The 21,282-nt window shown below is 35.6% G+C and overlaps 1 protein-coding gene across 50 annotated transcripts in view; it reads right to left on the reverse strand.

Annotated features, from left to right (window-relative positions):
• Nucleotides 1-21,282, reverse strand: part of celf5a (cugbp, Elav-like family member 5a) — a 369,011-nt gene that overhangs the window by 332,973 nt on the left and 14,756 nt on the right. For all 50 annotated transcript variants that reach the window (NM_001130788.3, NM_001431119.2, XM_087303133.1 and 47 more), the window contains 1 exon segment: nt 8,664-8,746. In NM_001130788.3, the coding sequence (NP_001124260.2) occupies nt 8,664-8,746 (83 nt within the window).

Consider the following 21,282-nt stretch of genomic DNA (forward strand, 5'->3'; position numbering starts at 1 on the left):
TTCCATGTTCTTTTGTATGAAGTCAAGTAAGAGGTCTAACTCTGTGCCACCGCATAACTATAGATGTGTTAAAACATAATGACAATATATACACATACATATTTGAGTCCTGATCTGGAGGTAACATCTGAAAAGTCTGAAACATCAAGTCTGAAACAGGGTGATTGGGCTGGATTTTAGATCACGTAAACGGATCTGGACATCCCTAAAAAATAGTGTTATTCTCAGAAACAAGTCATCAAAATTAAGTGAGCTTTTTTCTTTAAACAAGCTAAATAATTGTGCAGTGGGCTAAGCAAAATAATCGTATTTCCAGTTTTTCTGAGAGAAAGAGAAAGCTTCATTTTCAAGAGGGCAGAAAAGCATGGTTTGCTGCTTTAGGCACTAGTTTTCTTTTGCTTTTCCTGGCATAAACAAAAAATTGGCCGGTTCACACATCTTCCACAGGCGGATGTGATAACGAGCAACGGATCTGGGTGTAAAACACACACCTTAAATGACAGCGGATCTGCAGCGGAGCAGGTGAATTTGCAGTTGCAGCAGGGGTTCGGAGCCCCGCGGACACCGTGAGCTCACACGCGCTCAAACCGCTCGCATTTTCTCCAAGCGCAGCCGGCTTTCCTGCATACACACACATCTGAGAGCGTGCCTGATTTCTCACAGCAGGAGAAATGTGCCATTTTTATAGGTATGTACATATGCTGTGCCAAAGCAGATTTAGAATGTGAGCCGTGTGTCAAAACAAACAGTCTTCTTTGTCTTCGCATTGTTTTGACTCAGTGTGAGATGTCTAGACGGACAAACATGTTGGCGTACCGCATTTAATTAGGACGAAAATGAAGCATGCATACTTTATTTATTTTTGAGGCATGGTAAGCATAAAAAATACACATGTTCTTCTAGATGCTTTAAAGAGCACCTATTTTACCCCCTTTTCAAGATTTAAGATAAGTCTTTTGTGTCTCCAGAATGTGTCTGTAAAGTTTCAGCTTAAAACACCCATCAGATTATTTATTAATCTGGGGTCGCCACAGCGGAATTAACCACCAACCTATCCAGCATATGTTTTTTATGCAGCGGATGCCATTCCAGCTGCAACCCATCACTGGGAAACCCATACACACTCATTCACACACATACTATGGACAATTTTAGCCTATCAATTCACCTGTAACCCATATCTTTGGACTGTGGGTCCAGACGCAAATGCAGGGAAAACATGCAGAAAACATGCAACATGCAGAAAACAGCACTACCTACTGCACCACTTCGTCGCCCATTATTATTATTATTATTATTATTATTATTATTATTATTATTATTATTATTATTAATAATAATAATAATAATATAAAAAGAAGAAAAATACGCAAACTGCTCATTACATATTTCCATCTTTTTATTTATTTATTTATTTTTGTTTTTTAAATAAGCCATTCAAATAATTTATTATTTGGTTTTTCTTAGAGTCTTTCGTTTGCAGTAATAAAGTAGTAAAGTAAGCTCTAAGACATATATTAAAGTAATAGTTCACCTAAACATTTTAATCAGTCTTCAGTGTATTTTTTTGATTGTTTGTTTGGTTGGTTGTTTGTTTGTTAAAGAAGATTTTTTTTTTAAGAAAACATAAACCGGTAAACATTGACTTCCATGGTAAATAAAAGCCAATTCTATGGAAATCGAATAGTTTGTTCCATGCTTTATAATATCTTCATTTGTGTCCAACAGAAGAAAGAAAGTCAAACAGTTTTGTAACAAGAAAAAGCTGAGTAAATGATAACAAAATATTCATTTTTGGATGAACTATGCCTTCAAGAATTCAATGTTGCTTGGTTGTGAATGTGTACTGAAGAAAACTGGAATCAGTAATCCTCACCATTCCCTGCCCTCGCTTACCAAATCAATTGGCTGCATGTTACATCACCCACCTAATATTCATGAAGACAAGCTTGCTAACATTTCTCCACACACTTCAGATCATTTCTACACCCCTCACCTACAAAACTGCCCATCCGACTCCAACCGCGCAAAACACAAACAACAAATTCAACTATCCATCCCGCTCGCCACAAACAGACACGGATTGCCGCCGTTAGCCCTAGATGATCTTGACAAGCTGCCATGTATACATAGTGATGTTATCACCACATCTCGCACATCGCGGAGCTGATGTTCCTCGGAGGTCACTGATGGGGAAGCGCACTATCGAGGCGGACAGCTGTCAGAACGCTTTCCTCGCCTCCACCCGACGTCCTCCTCCTGCCGACATAGACAGACCCTTCCATAATGGGGCTCACATGTGCCCCCCTGTCATAGCAATTCTTGGCAGCACGTCGAACCGGAAGGGGCTGCAAAATCCCAGCTGGAATTAAACTGGGAGGATTTATGTAGTTTTAGCATTCTTGGCGGTTGACACGTGAGAGATGGGCACTGGGGATGTTTTATTTACAAAAAAAACAAGGCAGTTTATTAAATAATATTTTATTTATCATTATTTATTTGAGTGAAACCTCTAATAAATTGTGCACAATATATGTCAAGACAATATCGGTTATCTGCCAGTATTTTATATGCTCTGCATTATTTAAACAACCTTAGCTAGTTGTTGCTATTGTGTTAGTTTATCTATTGTTTTTTGCGCACAACTGATGGCTGAATGCAACTTATGTCTTGATAAATGATGTACAATGTATCAGTACCATATCGGTTATTAGCTAATATTCGAAATGCTGTGTTGTTTGAAAAATCTTAGCTAGTTGTAGCTAATGTGCTAGTTTATCTATTTTTTGTGCACAACTGATGGCTGAGTGCAACTTCAGTCTTTATAAACGATGCACAATGTATCGGTACTATATCGGTATCTGTAAATATTTGATATGATCTGTTGTTTGAAAAATCTTAGCTAGTTGTTGCTTTTGTGCTAGTTTGTGTGTTGCTTTTCGAGCACAACTGAAAGCTGAGTGCAACTTAACTCCCGATAAATGATACACAATGTATCTGTATTATATCAGTCATTAGCCAATATTCAAAATATTCAATGTTGTTTGAAAAATCTTAGCTAGTTGTTGCTAATGTGCTATTTTAACTATTGTTTTTTGAGCACAACAGCAAGCTGCTTGCAACATAATTCCTGATAAATCATTCAATGTATCGGTACCATATCGGTTATCAGCCAATATTCGAAAAGCTCTGTGTTTTTTTAAAAATCTTAGCTAGTTGTTGCTAATGCGCTAAATTATCTATTGTTTTTTTTTTTGTGCACAACTGACGGCTGAGCGCAACTTAACTCCTGATACATGATGCGCAATGTATCGGTATTATATCAATTATAAGCCAATTTTCAAAAAGCTCTGTTTTGTTAGAAAAATATTAGCTAACAGTTGCAATTGCACTAGTTTATATACAACTTTTTGTGCACAACAGCAAACTGAGTGCAACTTATAAATACTGATAAATGATACGCAATATATCGGTACCATATTATTAGGTTATTAGCCAATATTCAAAATATTCAGTGTTATTTGATATCAGTCAATATTTTATATGCTCCGTGTTGTTTAAACACAGATCTTATTTTTTCTTTGAGTACTGTTAGACATACACAACTGATCACTACAGGCATTTTAGCACTCTACAATACTTTGGGTACACACTATCGGTACCATATCTTTTATTGGGTAATATTTTGATATGTTCTGCTATGTCTTTGAAAGAACTTTGCAGTAAAATTGCACAATTGTTTGTTGCTTTTTTGATTTTTGTTTTTTGTATGACTGCTAGCTTAACACGATTAGCCCAATATAATGTTTTGTGAAAATGAATATGCAAAATAAAATGGTACCATATAAGTTATCACTAAATATTTCATATGCTCTTTGTCTCATATATTGGTACCTTATATAGCAATCTATTAAAGCAGACAGCTGTCAGAATACCTCCATACAACGTCCTCCTCCCACTCCTCCTCTGCCTGAGGGTGTCCAACACAGGCGCATCCATAATGGGACTCATATGTGGCCCCCTGTCATGATGATTCCAGACAGCACATTCATCCTCTACAGGAATTAAAATGTGGATCTACATTGTTTCATCGATCTTGGCAGTTTACTTAATTTGTTATTGTTATTACAACTTTGAGAAAAGTGCAACTTAACATCTGATCATTTATGCGATATATCGGTAACATATCGGTTGTCATTAAAAGTTTTTTATGCACAACATTGAGTGCAGTTTAGCCCACTACAATATTTTTAGACAAAATGCTGAAATATCAATACCATATTGGTTATTGACTAATAGCTTAAATGCTTTTTATTGCTGAACAGTCTTGGCAGTTGTGAGGTGAGCAGAATTTAGGCTGTTACAAAATTGAATAAAAGTATGCACACTATATTGGTATCATATTGCATTTTAGCCATCATTTAAAGGCTCTGCATTGTTAGAATTTGAAGATTTCAGGTGTAAAAACCTCTAAATGTCGTCTGAAAATTACTTCTAATATGAACTTTTTTTCAGCCTCTTGTGTTTATGTAGGCTACATTAAAACATTAAATTCACTTAAAGGGCAATGAAATGAACGTATTTGGTAACATTAAAGAAAACTTACTGAGCCTACACACTGAGTATGAGAAAATGTTCATTTTAGAAGAAAATACCAAATCGCATTTAGAGGTTTTTGCATCTAAACTCTTAATTTTCTTATTAAATAGTAAGATAAAAACTAACTAAATTGAAATAAATATAATCTGAATGGTTATAATTAAGAAAACAAAAATGAATACAATGAATAAATACAAAGGAAAGAAAACTAAAAAATATAAAAGTAAGGCTAATTCAAAATAGAAGAATATGAATAATACCAAATTAACAATGCTAAAATACCACTGGAGTGAAAGAATGATTGATCGCATCCTATCAAGGGATTTGCTAAGAGGGACAGTCAGTCAAGAGTAAAGGACAAATCGCAAGCATAAATAACTTATAGGTCCTCTCCGGGAGAACTCTAGTTTACATGAATTACTACATAGCCTCTGGCAATCTGCATATCAAGCAGGACTTAACAAACAAACAACTGGCATATCTACTTACCATCAACGTAGCAAGGCGGGGTTGTTGCGGAAAGATTTAGTGATAGGCTCTTTGGCCAAGACACAGCGTAGATCAGTAAAATAACATCTTGTTCCCAAACAATATATTTGCAAAATTTAATCGTTGTGGAGTGGCTAATTGGTCTTAAAGGAATAGTTTACCCCAAAATGTAAATTCAGCTGTTAGATAGGAACAAAATAAATGGACATTGATTTACATTTGTATTAGAGAAATAAAAAGAACATCATACAGATTTGGAACAACACAAGAGAGAATATACTGTGATCATTATATTTTTTGGACGAACTGTGCCTTTAAGAAAGAGGCCTAAATAATTAGACTGGTTTCAGGTTCAACTGACCCAGATTGGACACATTTCTTAGGGCGCATTTGAGACACGTTCTTGTGTTCAAAAACATCTAGAGCGCAACCGAACAAGAGATTTTGTGCAGCCTTTTTTTTCTCCCAAAAATTGACTATTTCTAAAACTCCACTCTTATGTTGTGCCACCCAAAAAAAAAAAAAAAAAAACAATGCAAGACATGATGCAACAGCCAAAGAGACATCTCTTTTAAATGTGTATAGCTGTAGACGCAGTGTTTTAAATGTGATAAATTTAGAAAACGCACCTTTTCCTAAGAGGATTTTACAGCGCAATCTGTAAAAGCTAACACACATAGCCCGCTGTCAGCATGCTAATTAAAGCGCCACCGCAGAAAAAAAAATGAAAAAAAAAGTTAAAAATTGAGTGAAACTACTCAACCATCATATCCTGTTCCTAGCAGGCATACACATGCACATAAAAAAACATGCCTCTAGTTCTCAGACTCTTCAACAAACACCTACTACCTTATTCGCAGTTGTCTCGAGGGATGACAACACTGGTAAGTGAAGCTGATGCAATGATGTCACACATGCAGCAAGTCTGTGTGCATGTGAACACGTATTTCTCTCACCCTACATCGAGATGGGGAATTTGTGATGTATTCTCAACTGGCTCAGATGACATGTGTCACATTCTGAGTGTCCCCCTCCTTCATCTTTTTTTTCTGCTTTAGGGCTCAAATGTTCTCTTGGGGGTAAAAGTGTGTGTGGGTGTGTATCTGACATGGTTGCCCTATATCCATGAAATCGAACGTCATATAACGCTAGTCATTGGCTTCTCGTAAAACTTGTGACTTTGAGGTTCTTACGTGAATGTTTCATTGGTCAGAAAGCTGAGGCATCTCTGAACATACATATTACATTGGTAAATCCGTAGAAGCATTAATACCAGTGGATAAGTAACATGGATTATTAAGACCATGTCAACTCGAGCACAAGAAGAAGCATATGGAGAATGAAATTCATATCAATTATCCAACATTTTACTCAAATTAGAGATGATGGTCATGACAAATAGCATTAAAAAAGGAATACAGGGGCAACTTCACAAGCAGATTCAGACTTTTAAATACAACTTAAGGGATATTAGTATAGGCATACTACACTCAATAAAATGACTACTGCTGCTTGTTTAAAGTCCCTCTTAAAAATGAGCTGAAACACAATTCTTGTCATTTCTTTGGCTAATATATTTGTTTTATGTTCAGTCCACTTAAATTTGTAAACAATTAGGTTAACTAAAGTGTTTTGTGTTGGAACAACATGAAGGAATTGTGTTGGTCCAACTACCTGGTTAGAGGATTTGTAGTTTCCAGCATGTTTTGAGCAAGATTGAATTAAGAGAGGGAAATGTTGACAATAAAAGTAATCTTAGGTGTTTAAAGTTAATAGAAAGATTTGTTAAAATTTAATTTTCACTTTAGTTTGAATATTTAGAAGATTTTCATGTAATGCTTTAAGTTTTGACATTACCATCTTGCAAAAGAACCCATGCTTTAGGTGTTGCAGCAAAAATGCACTAACTGTCCTAAAAATAGTTCTGAGATCAGTCTCAATCAACTGTATACGTAACACATGAATTATGCTTAAAATAGCTCTTTTAGTTAATTTAGGATAGCTTAAAATAAAACTAAGAGACTTTGAGATGTACATTACATAACATAAATGATATTATCAGACACCTGCATTTATGTTAAATAAAAATACAAATGTATTTAAACTTTTATTTGATAAAACCATGTTGGAAAAACTCAATTGCATTTAATTATGTAAATAGTTTTTTTTTTTTAATTAGTATTAAAAACTATTCATTGGATGAAAATCCAGCCCTCAATTGAATTGAGTTCATCTAATAAATGATTTTTGAGTGTAATCAAATAAAATGTAAATAAATCTAATACTCATATACATAATAAAATATAATACAAATTATACTAATAATATAACATTGTCAAAATAAACAAGAGAACAAAACAGATCTCGGCAAGAACAAAAAGAGCAAATCAAAACAAGTAACAAAATAGAAATAAATTTGCAAGATCAAAAACAAAAAAGAAGAAAACATTAAAGCAAATGAAAAGCAAAACACAACGCAAAAACAAAATTAAAGCAAACAACAGAACAAAACAGAAAAGCCTCAAGCAAAAACAATACTAAAGCACAAAAGAGACCAAATCAAAGAAGAAAAATAATAAAACAAACAAAAAGGCGATGAACAAAATAAAGAACAAAAGAGACCAAAATAAAAAAATATTAAATAATAAAAAATAAAAAAAGGTAATCAAATGAAAGTTAAAAACAAAACAAGCAATCAACATAACAGTACAAATAATATATGTAATTTACAAGGTAAAATATACATTAGTTTGATGAAGAGATGGTGCGATCCAAACACTCTGTGAAAGCCTTTCAAGGTAATAAGTTCGTATTTTTGGAGCTTTTGTGTTGCCATTTTTTTGTATAATTTTGTGCTTCTTGTTGTTTGGCTGAGCACTCATTTTAGACTGCTGAGTATGTTATTGTGCATTATGTCGAGCTCAAGAAAGTAAAATACATAATAAAAAACTAACATTACTAATAATAGCAATTGTAAAAATCATAAACAGTGTTGTTAGTGCCATAATAGCATCTATGACACCAGATGTGATGCTTTCGGTGCATCCGGGTTTCCTGCAGGTTACTTCAGGATATGTCTGTCTGCCTGGTAGCATGGCAACAATGTGCCATTGTCATACCATACACTCTGGCTGTGTAAGGCCTTGCAGACTGCTGCTGGACCTCCTCGTGCGTTTACTGCTTTATATGTTGTCGCATTTGCCACAATCCTCAATAGGAAACGCTCTCATGTTTATTTTTGTGCGTCCAGAATACTTTTTGTGCAACTAGGCAACAATGACTCACTGGCTTTTTGCGTAAATGGAGCAGTTTGGAAAAATTGAGAGAACAAATGAATTGACATTTGCTATCACTGCATCCCTGAGCCCTGCGCTGAAAGCATTGGATCAATGCTTGCAAATGTCCCTGGGGAGAAGTACCATGAAACGGCTCAAAGCCTGATCTTAAAAGGCTGGGTTATCGACTGATTTTTGCTCCAAAGGCTTTAGCTCTCTGTCTAAAACATACGGCTTTAGCTTTGACTGGCATGGTGGCCCTCTTAAAGAGGTGAGGCGAAAGGCTGGCAGCGGACTTACCCCCGGCAGTGTCTTCTGTTCGTGGAGGGCGTTCTGGGCTTTGATGGCCGACTCGCGGGCGCAGTAGGTGAGGAACGCGCAGCCTGTGTGACAAAAAAGAAAGGAGACTTTCAATGACTTGGATAGATAGTGGTCTTGAACTCAATACTGCCTGATATCGGCGGGTGGCCAAAGTCATTTGAAGTAAGCAAACAGCTTCCTATAGCAACTAACAGTGGCCCAACAATCAGGACAGAAACATCAGTAAGACATTTACATTTATTCATTTAGAGGAGGCACTTTCATCCAAAGTGACTTGTAAATTAGGATTCTGTATGAAGAAAAAGAAAGTAAGGAAGGACACAATGCAAATAATTATGTTTGCTTATGTTTCTTGGGAGGATTTGCTTAGTCTCCCAGTCTGACTTACTACATACAAAGTTCATACCATTCTATATGCAAGCAGGCTAAGGCCTTCACCTAATCAATAACTCTTATTGAGACACCATCATGTGAATGCACAAAACAGAGGAATAGGGGGTAGTGTTGTCACTGTGATTTCACTGAAACATGCACAAGATGAAATATCTAAGTGTATTGCTAACAATATATCGCAGCCGGATTATCGACAGAAAATGCAGTCAAACGTACACAGAAGAAGTTGCACTGTGTGGGTTAATGCGAGCCTGTTCCATTACAGCAGACACAAAACGTCATAATGACATTAATATTAGGTTTGATTTAGGTCACCAGTGTCTTAGGACAATATTTTGACGTCCAATAACAAGGTAAAATGATGTTGATATTTTGTAGATATTAGATTGTGTTGGAAAGTGACCAAAATCCAACGTCAAGCCAATATTTTAAACCAACATCATATTGACGTCAAATACTGACATTTATTCATCAGGTATGGCAACCAAAATCCAACGTCTGATAGACGTCATATTGGTCCACACAACTTCAAGCTGTAACATCATTAGACATTGATAGTGGGTTGTCTTTAGGTTGTGTTGGAAGTTGTGTTGGAAAGTAACCAAGTAACCAAACGTTGAACGTTGACGTTAGCCTGACATTGGGTTCTGATTTCAACCTGATTTTTCTTTCCAAACAAAATACAACGTCCCACGACATTGGGTACAACATCCAACTGACGTCATGTTGAGATCCTGTGCCTTCTGGGATCGCTTTTTGGGAAATTTGTGCTTTATATGAGATATGTACAGAAGCCCTTTACCGCATGGTAAAAAAAAAAAAAAAAGCAATCTTGGTGGGGAGAAAAAATACGATTCTCATTATAATGACATATTAACATAATATCTAGTCATAACACCATAATATCTCATTATAAAGAGATACCTTTTCTTTTTTCCTCATCACCAAGACTACTTTATCATGCAGTTCAGGGCTTCTGTAGATACCAATGTATTTTCAGCTTAAATAATCAATTTAGATTAGTCTTGGCTTATAATACTATATCTATAACAAAATTAAAACTGTAATTATATGTATTTTGTAGAATAATTAACTGTACTACATAGCTACTTTTTAAAAAAAATCATATCTTGTTTTGGTAAAGCACTTTACTTAAATGCAATTTATACTCAGTCTCTATGTCATTCTTTATAAACACATTTTGACAAATGTGTAACAGAATTATTTATATTCATGTAATTACTTTTATTTACCTTTTGAACCATTTAATTCGGTATGTTTCATTGTGTTTTGCTTTTGTTCCATGTTGCTTTTGAACCATGCTTTTTTTACTGGGATTGGACTGGGACCAAATACACCAATTCAGGCTGGTTTAAGATTGGTTTTCTTGCAGGGATCTTACAAAATTCATGTAAAGCAGCTCTTTAAGCTCAGAACTCTCTTCACTGCAAAGGGAAAATGTACTCTCTTGTTCCGCAGGTTCTTGTTTTCACTGAAGTTGATGTAAAGTATACAACAAAATAGCAAACTAGTGTCAATTACAAGACCTGCAATCCTAAAACACTGTAGCTAATTGGCTGTGATCGCAATTGTTTATTTGTGACAACCAAAAAATTGTTTATTTGTGGCATACCAAAAAAAAAAGCAGACAAGTTGTACTCATTTTTGTACTGAACAGCAAAAGAAGACATTTGACAGGAATGTGTCAATGAGATTGTGTCTCGCAATTGTGCATGTAAGAAAAGGTTTTTCTGCTGACTACCTGCAAACATAAATTAAAGCATTAATTACTGGAAGTGGTGTATGTCACAAAACTAGTGGATTCTGCTATTCAGGAAAAGGAACAGTGGAAGTAAATGTTTCTAAAAGTCTAAAAGATTCATTCACAGCACAACTCAAAGCAACATAAATCTTGGGAAATGAGCTTATGTAAGAGGCCGTGGACCCAAGACGGTTCTGTAAGCTTGCATTAAGATTTGAAACAGATGAAAAGAAAGACCAGATGCATTGGTCTTCATTTAATTCAACATTCAAGTCCACCCACAGCATTGTGTTCCCATCAAGTATCACCACTCGCCAGCACAGAAAAAACGAGCCAGCACAAAGCCTCCACGTCCCTTACAATGACAGGGCCAGAGGTGCCGTGAGCAGTCCCTGCAGACAGGCTAAATACAGACAGTCTATTTTCTAACATGGGGGAGCCTGTCCAGTCCGCTTTACACTGGATGTGTGTCTCTCCGTATGTGTGCTTGTGTGTGTTTGAGCAAGTCTATAGATCAGCCAGTCGTCCCTGTCCGAGGCTCTCGGCCAGCTGGAATAAGCCCCGACTACCCTTGACACCCTGACAGAGAGAGACGAAGAGTGGTGGAGAACTAGGAAAAGAAACTTTGAGGCCTCTCAGGTCCCCAGACAGAAGTGGATTCATAAAAAAACATGCACATACACACTCTATTATATAACCGTTCTGCCGCAGGTTTCACACAAAAGAAGACTTCGCAGGAAGAAGATCCCCTAGCCCATTCGTTTTAGTGGCATTAACAGTGCTAACTGGTAGATTTATTTACAGCAAACCAAGTCTCGGATTTGCAAGAAATAACAGACTCACTGCAATGTGGGGATCACACTTCTGTAGATGCGAAAGTAACTACCAAGGAGTCAGTCGTCTCGCTTTTTCTTCCTTCTGTCACCTTCTCTCTCTCAACGCATGTTCAGCTGCACTGAAGTAAACACTGTGGATTTATTCTTTAAGCATGAAGCATATTACTTAAGTAATTTCATCAAACAGAAGTGCTACAATTTGGATTGTTTTCAGACAGGTTTCATCCACTTTTCCCATCGACTTTTAGTCAAAAAATGAGATTTGCTCCACCACAAACTCACAATACTGGTCAAAGTCTAACAACTAAAAATTTACAATATTAAAACTTTAAAAGAATATACAGTTTGCACAGAATAAAAATCATTACTTCAATGAAGTTGGGTTAAGCCTGGTTTTTTATTTGCATCCAACTAAATGAGCCAGCAGAAAAAAAGGTCAGCAGAAGCCAATTTATCTCAAACAGCAAATACTAATAGCTAAAATGCTGATAAACAATCAAGTCCCAATTTATAAGGACTCAAAATGACTTGGGGTCATAGACAGGTAAGGCCCAAATGAGACCAAACACTGCCTCCACGCAAATTGCTAACAAAAACAAACAAGCAAGTCTCTTGTGTTCTTTTATATTTATTATTGTATCAGTCTTACTAACCCTGCATTGCTTTCAAATACATCAAAGCTTTGTTATGTCTCAAATCCTCCCGCCAAGATAGGCTCCTTTCAATCTGTGGCGACCATCTGATCTTGCAATTGCTTGGGAACCAAATTGGATGCATTCACAAAGAACATCCAGACTAAATTAGTTGCCCCACTAATGTTAGCAAAAGAATTGTGTGTTTGTGTGTGTGTGTGTGTGCGTCCATGAGAGATAAAGTGACAGTAAAACAGATAGCTAGAGAAGCATTTTAATTCTAAGGCTCTTACTTTAATGCGTAGTGCGACTGCAGCCCATAGGCACCAACAACTTCATAATTGGAATCCAAACACGTACAAATTACTGCCCTGCTGTTGCATACCAGGCGTGCAATTTTGGGCCGCATGATGAAATTATTTGAAACTCGACATAAAACGATCACGCATAGAAAAGGCTGACGCAGCACCCCGGGGACAGAGTGTAGAAATGATCTACCACATTGTTTGATAACAATCTCCATTGTTTGATCAAATACGATTTAAAAATTAACCGAGGAAGCAGGTGATACATTTGACTTTGGATTTATAGCTAATATAATCCTTTTTGTTTATATACTGTATGTAAATGAATGATTCCTGATAAAAACCTTCACTAAATGGGAATGAGTTGTGGATGTAAGATTACATGAATATAATTACTGTTATTATTTAAAATGCAGTAAATGATTACACTGAGCTCTTGTTATAATTATTACAACGGCTGTCTTACTCTTTTTATATACTTCGTTTTTGAGCCAAACTTCAAAACTATCCTATGGTGTTACTGTCTCTATAGCTCAATATATTACAGCTCTTAAAAATTAAAAAGGAAAAATCATAAAATCATTAACACATACCTCAGGCCTAATTTTACAAGTGGCTATTTTAGTAAATGGCAATCTTTTTTTCATACACATTGTGACACTGAAAACCATGTTCTCTGGAGTGACAATATACACTCTCAAAAATAAAGGTACGGGAGCTGTCACTTGGGCAGTACCCTATTAAAGATACATATTTGTATCCAAAGAATCCATAGTGGTACCTCAGAGTTCTATATTAGTGCCCAAATCTAACTAAAAAGTACCTCTGAGGTACTATTATGGACCCTTCAGGTACCAATATGTACCTTTTGAAAAGGTACTGCCCCAGTGACAGCTCCAGTACTTTTATTTCTGAAAGTGTAAGCTAATTTTAAATCTGCAATTACACTTAAATTAGCTGAAAAACCCCATTCAAGATCATGTGACTGAAGCCCCGTTAAGTTTTTGTCTTAGAATTTTTTACACATTTCACTTTTTTGCAACCACTATGTAAACTGTCACATTTGACACCTATATTTACTAACAAATCATAGAGAGAAAAATATATATATTTCTAATTTAATAACAAATAAATAGCACTGTTTGAATATAAGTGCCCGACAATAAAAAAATAAATCGCTCTCATAAGTCTGACGTTTAAAGTAAAATATAAATTATTAAAATATTAAAAATATGGCAATTCTTTCACTGTTTTTTTTTTTTACTGAATTGTACCGTTAAAAAGTCCTATGGTGTGACATATCAAAAATTTATAAAAACAAGTCTTAAAAATATACAAATACACTCAAAAATATTTATTTTTGCTTGTTCAAACTTTGTATTTAAACTGAGCTAAAATAATACAATTCTTAAGATTTCATTGGGACAACTTAATTTTTTATGTTCAATCCACATAAATTTGTTAAAAGTGTTAAGTTAACTTAATCAATTTGTGTTGGGTCAATATGAATGAATTGTGTGGAACCCTGCACCATGAAAAAAATATTCAAAGATGATTCATTGGATTTACAAAATTATTTTAAGGTGTTTAATAACAATTTATTTGGGTTGAATTAAAAAAAAATTAAGTTAAACATTACTAAATGTAATTTGCTTGTTTAAAAACAACTTTTATAAATTGTTTGCAACATTTTTCAAAAAAAATTTTCAGTGTTCAAACTACTCAAAAATTATTATTTTCTTCTTTAAAAATTACATTTTACAAAAACTACCTTTATGTAAATAATCTAAAGGTTCACAAACAGGCAATAGACTGAAAATCATGGATTTTTTCCCCCACAATTTTTTTAATTGTAGGAGATATTTTATTTTATTTTTTTTACAAAACTTAATAAAATATTCAGCACCATGTCAAATGTAGCTACCGCTAGCAAAAAAAAAAAAAAAAGTGTGCCTCTCTCTTCCAGGACAGAAATGACATCTAACCCCCGTGCTAATAAGCAATCACACAGACAGAGGCCCATGAGGCCTGCGGGTCTACGAAATGGCGCAGAGCTTCATGGGGAGGTAGAGAGGCATAGCAGTAATTAAGCAAGCTGAATTGAAGGTGCTGCTCCCTCCCTCCGCTCCTGACAGCCCCCATTTGCTGTGTGTGTTTTTTTTAAATAGTAAGAGTCAAGCCATCGCACCAGTGTTCCTGTCCCTCTCATAATTGTGTGCAAGCCCTGAACTGTGAGGTGCCTGTTAAGTGCGAAGGTCTTGGGTGCCAAATCTGCTTCTATGCCCCCCTATTCTCCACGTTCTCGCCTGAGCACTTTGCAACTTCGCGAGCACTCCCGTCATTCACACCTCCCACTCTTTTCCAACACGTTCAAGTTTAGCTGTGAGAACAAAGGACTGAACTTAAAACTGTTGTGTAGGTTTGAAAAATTATTTCATAAAAAGCTGCTTTGATCACGTATCAAAATACTGCATATATACTGTACATATACATTTCCAGAACATAGCGTATGTATATTTGACATAAGTACAGCTATATTTCTTCCACCCGTTTTGGTATTCATATGTCTTAAAGTTAATTAAGAAGAAGAACAAGAAGAAGATGCAGATTTGAGTTCAGTTTATTGCTTTTACCTCTTTTTTAAGATTTCTCGAGCAATAATGGCACTTTTTAAGCTGACTGTGAGTGGAAATGTGCAAATGAATGGTGTCTATGATGTTTAGATTACCAACCATATTAAATGATTTAAGGCTGACAGGTAAAACTGTGTACAATATACCCTTTTTTCTTGTGAGAAGTCTAGATGAACTTTTATTATAATAAAAGTCTAAATGTTATATATATATAACATTATTATATTTAATAGTGGTGGGCCATTATCGGCATTAACGTGCTGCATTAACATAAACTCTTATCGCGCAAATTATATATATATATATATATATATATATATATATCCCCGTTAATCTATTCTCAAAGTTGGGTTATATATACAGCAACAAGCAAACAAGCAGAGGACACTCTACAGTTTGACAAATATTGCTGCTGTTGGACAACATAATGTACTTTTGCATTAAGATGCAAGATGCTTTTTAGTCGAAAATGTAGTTATTTAGATTGCAACTATGCAGTTTATTTATAAGGATAGTGCCTATTTTAAATAGTTATAATTTCTGAGAGACATCATGTCAGCGGCTATTAGCCTGTCATTAAGAAGACCAAAGATAGTTAACATTGTCCAGCGACAAGATTGCGACAGAGACTGCATAATAAGCAGTAAAAAAAAAAAAATATCTGCAATTTATTCTCATTCAGTAATTTTAAACTACAGCTGATCAAATAGTTGGTAACAGGTAAGCCAATCTCTCTCTTTTGTGTGTTGTAGAGCTGTATTTAGAGCATAGTAATTGTAGTGTGTTTAAAGTCTTAAATCCAGAGATAGCCATCTGTTTCTAATGAGTCTCTTGTTTTCGCTAAGGCAGACTAGTTCAGTAAACAGAAAGAAAGAAGAAATATCCGCATGTGTTTAGCATTTTTTGTTATTACAAACACAACAGTAATCTAGTAGGGATTGCATTGCTTTTTCAGGGTTAATTATTGTGATCTCCCAATTGTGACAGAGAAAACTGGGAAAATCGATGTAGACTGATGGCATTTCATGCTGTTCAGCCATATAATATAAAAATATCAGCAAAATCACCTGCTTTTTCATCACTTAAGACATTACGCTAGAGAATCATTCAATTACAAGCTCTAAATAGAATTTTGAATTAGTAACAGCCTCTGCTGTTCCGACATCAGCTGCAGATGTGAATGAATAGCGAAAGAAAGTAGTTCCTCTAACAAAATGATTTTGAAACTGTTAGTGTATGATTTTCTTTTTTATATACACTATTATACCATCAAACTGTTGTATAAACGCAATATCACACTCGTAGCAGTGCAATGTGGCTGTATGTCATCACTGGGGTGACACTATACACACACATTTTTATGAAGTGTTTTTTAAGAAACATGAAATTTTCTATTTCACACATCTGAAATTGACTCATTTTTTAGGTACATGACATTCATAAAAGTCATATGATCATTCTTTAAGGATATTGCAATTAATTTATACAAGACACACATAACTCCATTCATCTTTAAATCTGAATGCAAAGTCCTTTTTGGATATTTAACCTTGCAGAACACTTATCGCAAAAAGGAAAAAAAAAAGAGATTTGTTAATTGCTGTCATTTAGCCATTTTTGCTTTGCAAAAATCTGTCAAGGAAACCAGTCTAATGACAGGGCAGCATTGTGTGATAAATGAATAAATAATTTGGTGGAAAAGAATATAACAAAAAAAGCTATTTATTCAAATGCGGGCACAATGTGCCAATAGCATGCGCACATGAAAACACATGAATATTTCTTGCTCTCGGAAAGTGGTGCTGCTTTTTAGTGTCACATACAGTTAGCAAACATCATGTAAAATGCTCTTTATGCATTAATGTGCTTCCTTTAAAAAAAAAAAGCATGTGGGCTGGATTTCCTTCAACTTCTCTCTCAGTCACTGTCCAGACAACGGTATTGTACCTGCCCTCGCCTAATTACTTTGTAATGAGTCTTGTAATATAAGCAGTGTGCTAGCGTAACCTGTAAACCTTAATTAAGGCAGCCAACTTTAAATTCACTCAACCTTCATGTACCAGAGCAAAAGAATACACACGTCACTTAATATGAAGCTCGATACACGAAAAAAAAAAAGAGATTTTTAAAAAATTATACTTTGGATTTATTCAGAAATAACTTACAAATTAAAGCTTTAAAATCCTTGGGTACCACTCTAGTTTAGGTCACAGTTCACAGTATTAGCACACCTTTAATTAACACTACTGGCTTAATAATCTACTAATTAGCTGTTTATTAATAGTTAGTAAAGTAGAAGTTGGGTTTAGGTTTTGGGTAGGATTAGAGATGCAGAATAAGATCATACTTTACTACTAATGAACAGGTAATATCTTAATAATAGGCAGGAGATAAGCCAGTAGTTAATAGAATGAATTGTGACCTAAACTAAAGTGTTACCAATAAACAGATTACATCTTGAACATTGAAGAAAAACTGACAAACAAAATCAGAATCTGTATCAAGACAGTACAACAATTGTTTTGGAAAACTTTAGCACTGTGAATTGCTGAAAAAAGTGCCTACGCATACTGAATAAAGCAGTTCCTAATACATATGCAAGACTTGTTTGTCATGGCAAGACTCAAATAGGTCCAGAACAGCTCTTGTGTTGTGAATTCAAAATATCGAGGGGTGACACGGTGTCGTACGGCATGCTGGGAAGTCCTCAGCCGGAAAGCTCTGATGCCGCACCGAATGCAAGCAGGGTATGGAAGAACAAAGACACTTCCTCAGTAGGCTACATCTGTTTCTCCTCCTCTCTCTCTCTTTCTCTCTCTCTTTTTCTGTCTTCAGAGGATGGCTGGCATGCGAGCAGTGATGCCAGCAGTGGCAGCTTAACCTATTTTCGGAAATACCACAGATTTCTATTAATAGCTGTGCTGTGCAGCAAGCCCTCTCCGCACATCCCCGACGGGTCCCACAAACTCACAGACAACATCCTCTCCCGGGTCACCTTTCAGCCATGCTCATGTCGTAGCATCGCTTTTCAATTCCAAAATAAAAACAACAACCGTATTCGGTAAAGTTCCGGACTGTGAAAAGGATCTGGTGAAAGTGTATTTTTGATTGCAAGACTGAAAGTTCAGATGGAGGACAGTTGCTAGAAGTTACTTAAAGTCAGTGATGTGTTCATTTAAATACACAAAAGTGTTCAAACCATGAACACATGAGCAAAAATATAACAAAGTGATTGTATTACCAGCACTTGATTGTATCACTTGATTAAATGGGCGTTATCAGTGGTTATCAGCTGATAGATATGGGCCAGTAGGGGCCTTCTGCGCCTACTACAAGGCTTAGAATGCTGTAATCATCCATCCACATGGTTAATCAGGCATTGATCAGGATTTTTTTTGTGATTTTTCCTCAATAAAAAAAATTGTGGCGGTAATTCCCGGATATTTGCAGACAGTTTTGAGATTAAAATTTATGTACATAAAAAAAATATATAAAATATAAAAATATATATATATATATATATATATATATATATATATATATATATATATATATATATATATATATATATATATATATATATAAATTGTCATATGACACAATAACAAGGACACAAATCATAAAAATGAAACAGATCTAAAACAGTAGGGATTAAGCCAAAGGAAGGTTGTATAATTTATTTGCTTGAACGAATGCAACGTCAATAAGTCATGTAAAACATTTAATTGCAAACTGAAATAAATATATTTTGATTATGTGGTTTACAATATGAGGTTTTATAAGATTATTAACATTTTTTTTACGTTTATTTTGTGTTTAATTAAGAATTTTGCAAGACTTTTTGTTGATTTTGTGTTGGATTCAGCAATCGTGGAATCGCAAAAAACCAGGGGGTCTGGTTTATAGAACTGTAGAAATGAGTAAGCATAAATAAAAATGAAAAAGACAGAAACAAAGCAAACACTAAAACATAGGTTTGTGTCAAACCTATTAAAAGGCTACTAACCACAAGAAGGCAACAAAACTTTGAATCCAATGTAGCAAAAACGTTCATGGTTACATTGTGTCAGTAAATTTGCATGTTATTGGCCTTAATCCATAATAAAACAATATTATTATTACAATACATTCTTACAAGATTTTTCACTTGAATTACATTTTTTTCTAAGGTAAGTGGTTGCAGACTATTGATATGGGGGGAATCTCTTCATCCCCCGTGACGCAGTGTGCAGCATCCACCAGGATGACACGACGTAGAGCTGCACGATTAATCGAAATAAGATCGCGATCTCGATTCGACCACCTAGACGATCTTAATCCAGCATTTTTTAAATTTTGCCAATCAAATTTTTAAGTTCAGGAGAAAAGCTAAGTCTTCTTACTGTTTTACATGCGTTGCTCAGCGACATGGACGCCTCCAAATGGTGTTGAAAGAGTCACATACTGTATTTATAAGGTATAATACACCCACAGATATCATTTTTGTCTACATGTAATGATGTATTCGCGGCCGCGAAATCCCACGTGATGTGAGCTGCTTACCATGAGCTGTTACTACAGAGAGAGCGGGCGGGAAGTATGAACAGCACTTAGCAGTGAAAATGAAACCGAAAGCATGCACAACATTTAAATAATCATATCACATTATAGAGTTATGATTACGACAAGCATTTAATATGTTTTTTTACAGTGTACGAACACAGTGTTGTGCATAAATTAACTGTTTAACAGTTTCAGTATACCTACTCTAGCCTCTATTATATTGAATATATTGTAAGGGTATCTGATAATGAAAAATGTCCAATTTTACCCGTGAATAAATGGTTTAATAATGTTGTCAATGACAGATGACAAGCATATGTCTCAAACATAATAATTCACCAATCAGAATTATGAATATTTGTATTCAGATGTCATCACTTTACTGTGCAATAATGACCAGGGCAAACTTAAAGTCTAAGTCCACCATTCAAAGTCGATTCAAAATTAAGCATTTTAACCAGTAGACTTACACATTATTTTATTGTTGTTTCATATATCATATTTTGAGAATAATAATAATAATAATAATAATAGCCGACTCATATTAAGCTTTATTTTACATCTACAGAATCGTGAGAAAATCGTGATTTTTATTTTAAGCAAAAAAAAAAATAGCGATTCTCATTTTGCAGCTCTAACGCGACGACAGCCATATTGCTCCAGACTGCACACCACACACCAGTCATGATATGGGGATGGTTAGGAGGCCATGATGAACAGAGACCAAATTTGGCCAGGATGCCGGGGTTAAACCACTATATTCTTTTTGAAGGAGACCCTGGATTTTTTACCGACCACAGAGAGTCAGGTCACATACGAAAGATGACATTAACTGACAATATAGGGTCCCCTTCACTATACTGGGGCGTTAGGACCCACACAGACCACAGGTTGAGCACCCCCTGCTGGCCACACTAACACCACTTTTGGCAGCAACCTAGCTATTTCATTTGGTCTCCCATCCAGGCACTGACCGGGAACAGCCCTGCTTAGTTTCAGTGGGCAACTTGTGAAAGTTGCAGAGAGCTAGCTGCCGGCTAATTATTTTTCAGTGTTAGTACAGCATGGGTCACCTGTGAATACGTTTGTCCAGCAAAACCAGTTCAGAACCACCAATCTAGAACGTAAACCTGATTAAAATCCCCCAAACACTAATGCAAACCTGATGTTCTCATCCCGTCTCTCTCTCAACATGGTGACATTGTGCTACATCTACCCCGCCACACCTCCCCTTTCATATTAAATCCCTTTGTTTCCACCCTCTTCTGTCTACCGGGGTGGATCCGGCTCTCCCATCCTGTCAGAAGGGCCCGTTGCTCCGCCGTTGCCTCCGGATTAAAGGCACCATTTGTTTTCAGTGGTTCTGACAATCACTCCATCTCTCTCAGTCTGTTCATCTATTGTGCTTAGCCCTCTGCCTTACTGTCATTTTTCCCTGTCCACTCGAGCTGTGTGTGTGTGCACGTGTGTGTGCGCGCACATGGCATTTGTCACA

This window comes from Danio rerio, chromosome 22 (genome assembly GCF_052040795.2).
Source record: "Danio rerio strain M-AB ecotype USA chromosome 22, GRCz13ab, whole genome shotgun sequence".
Lineage (NCBI taxonomy): Eukaryota > Metazoa > Chordata > Actinopteri > Cypriniformes > Danionidae > Danio > Danio rerio.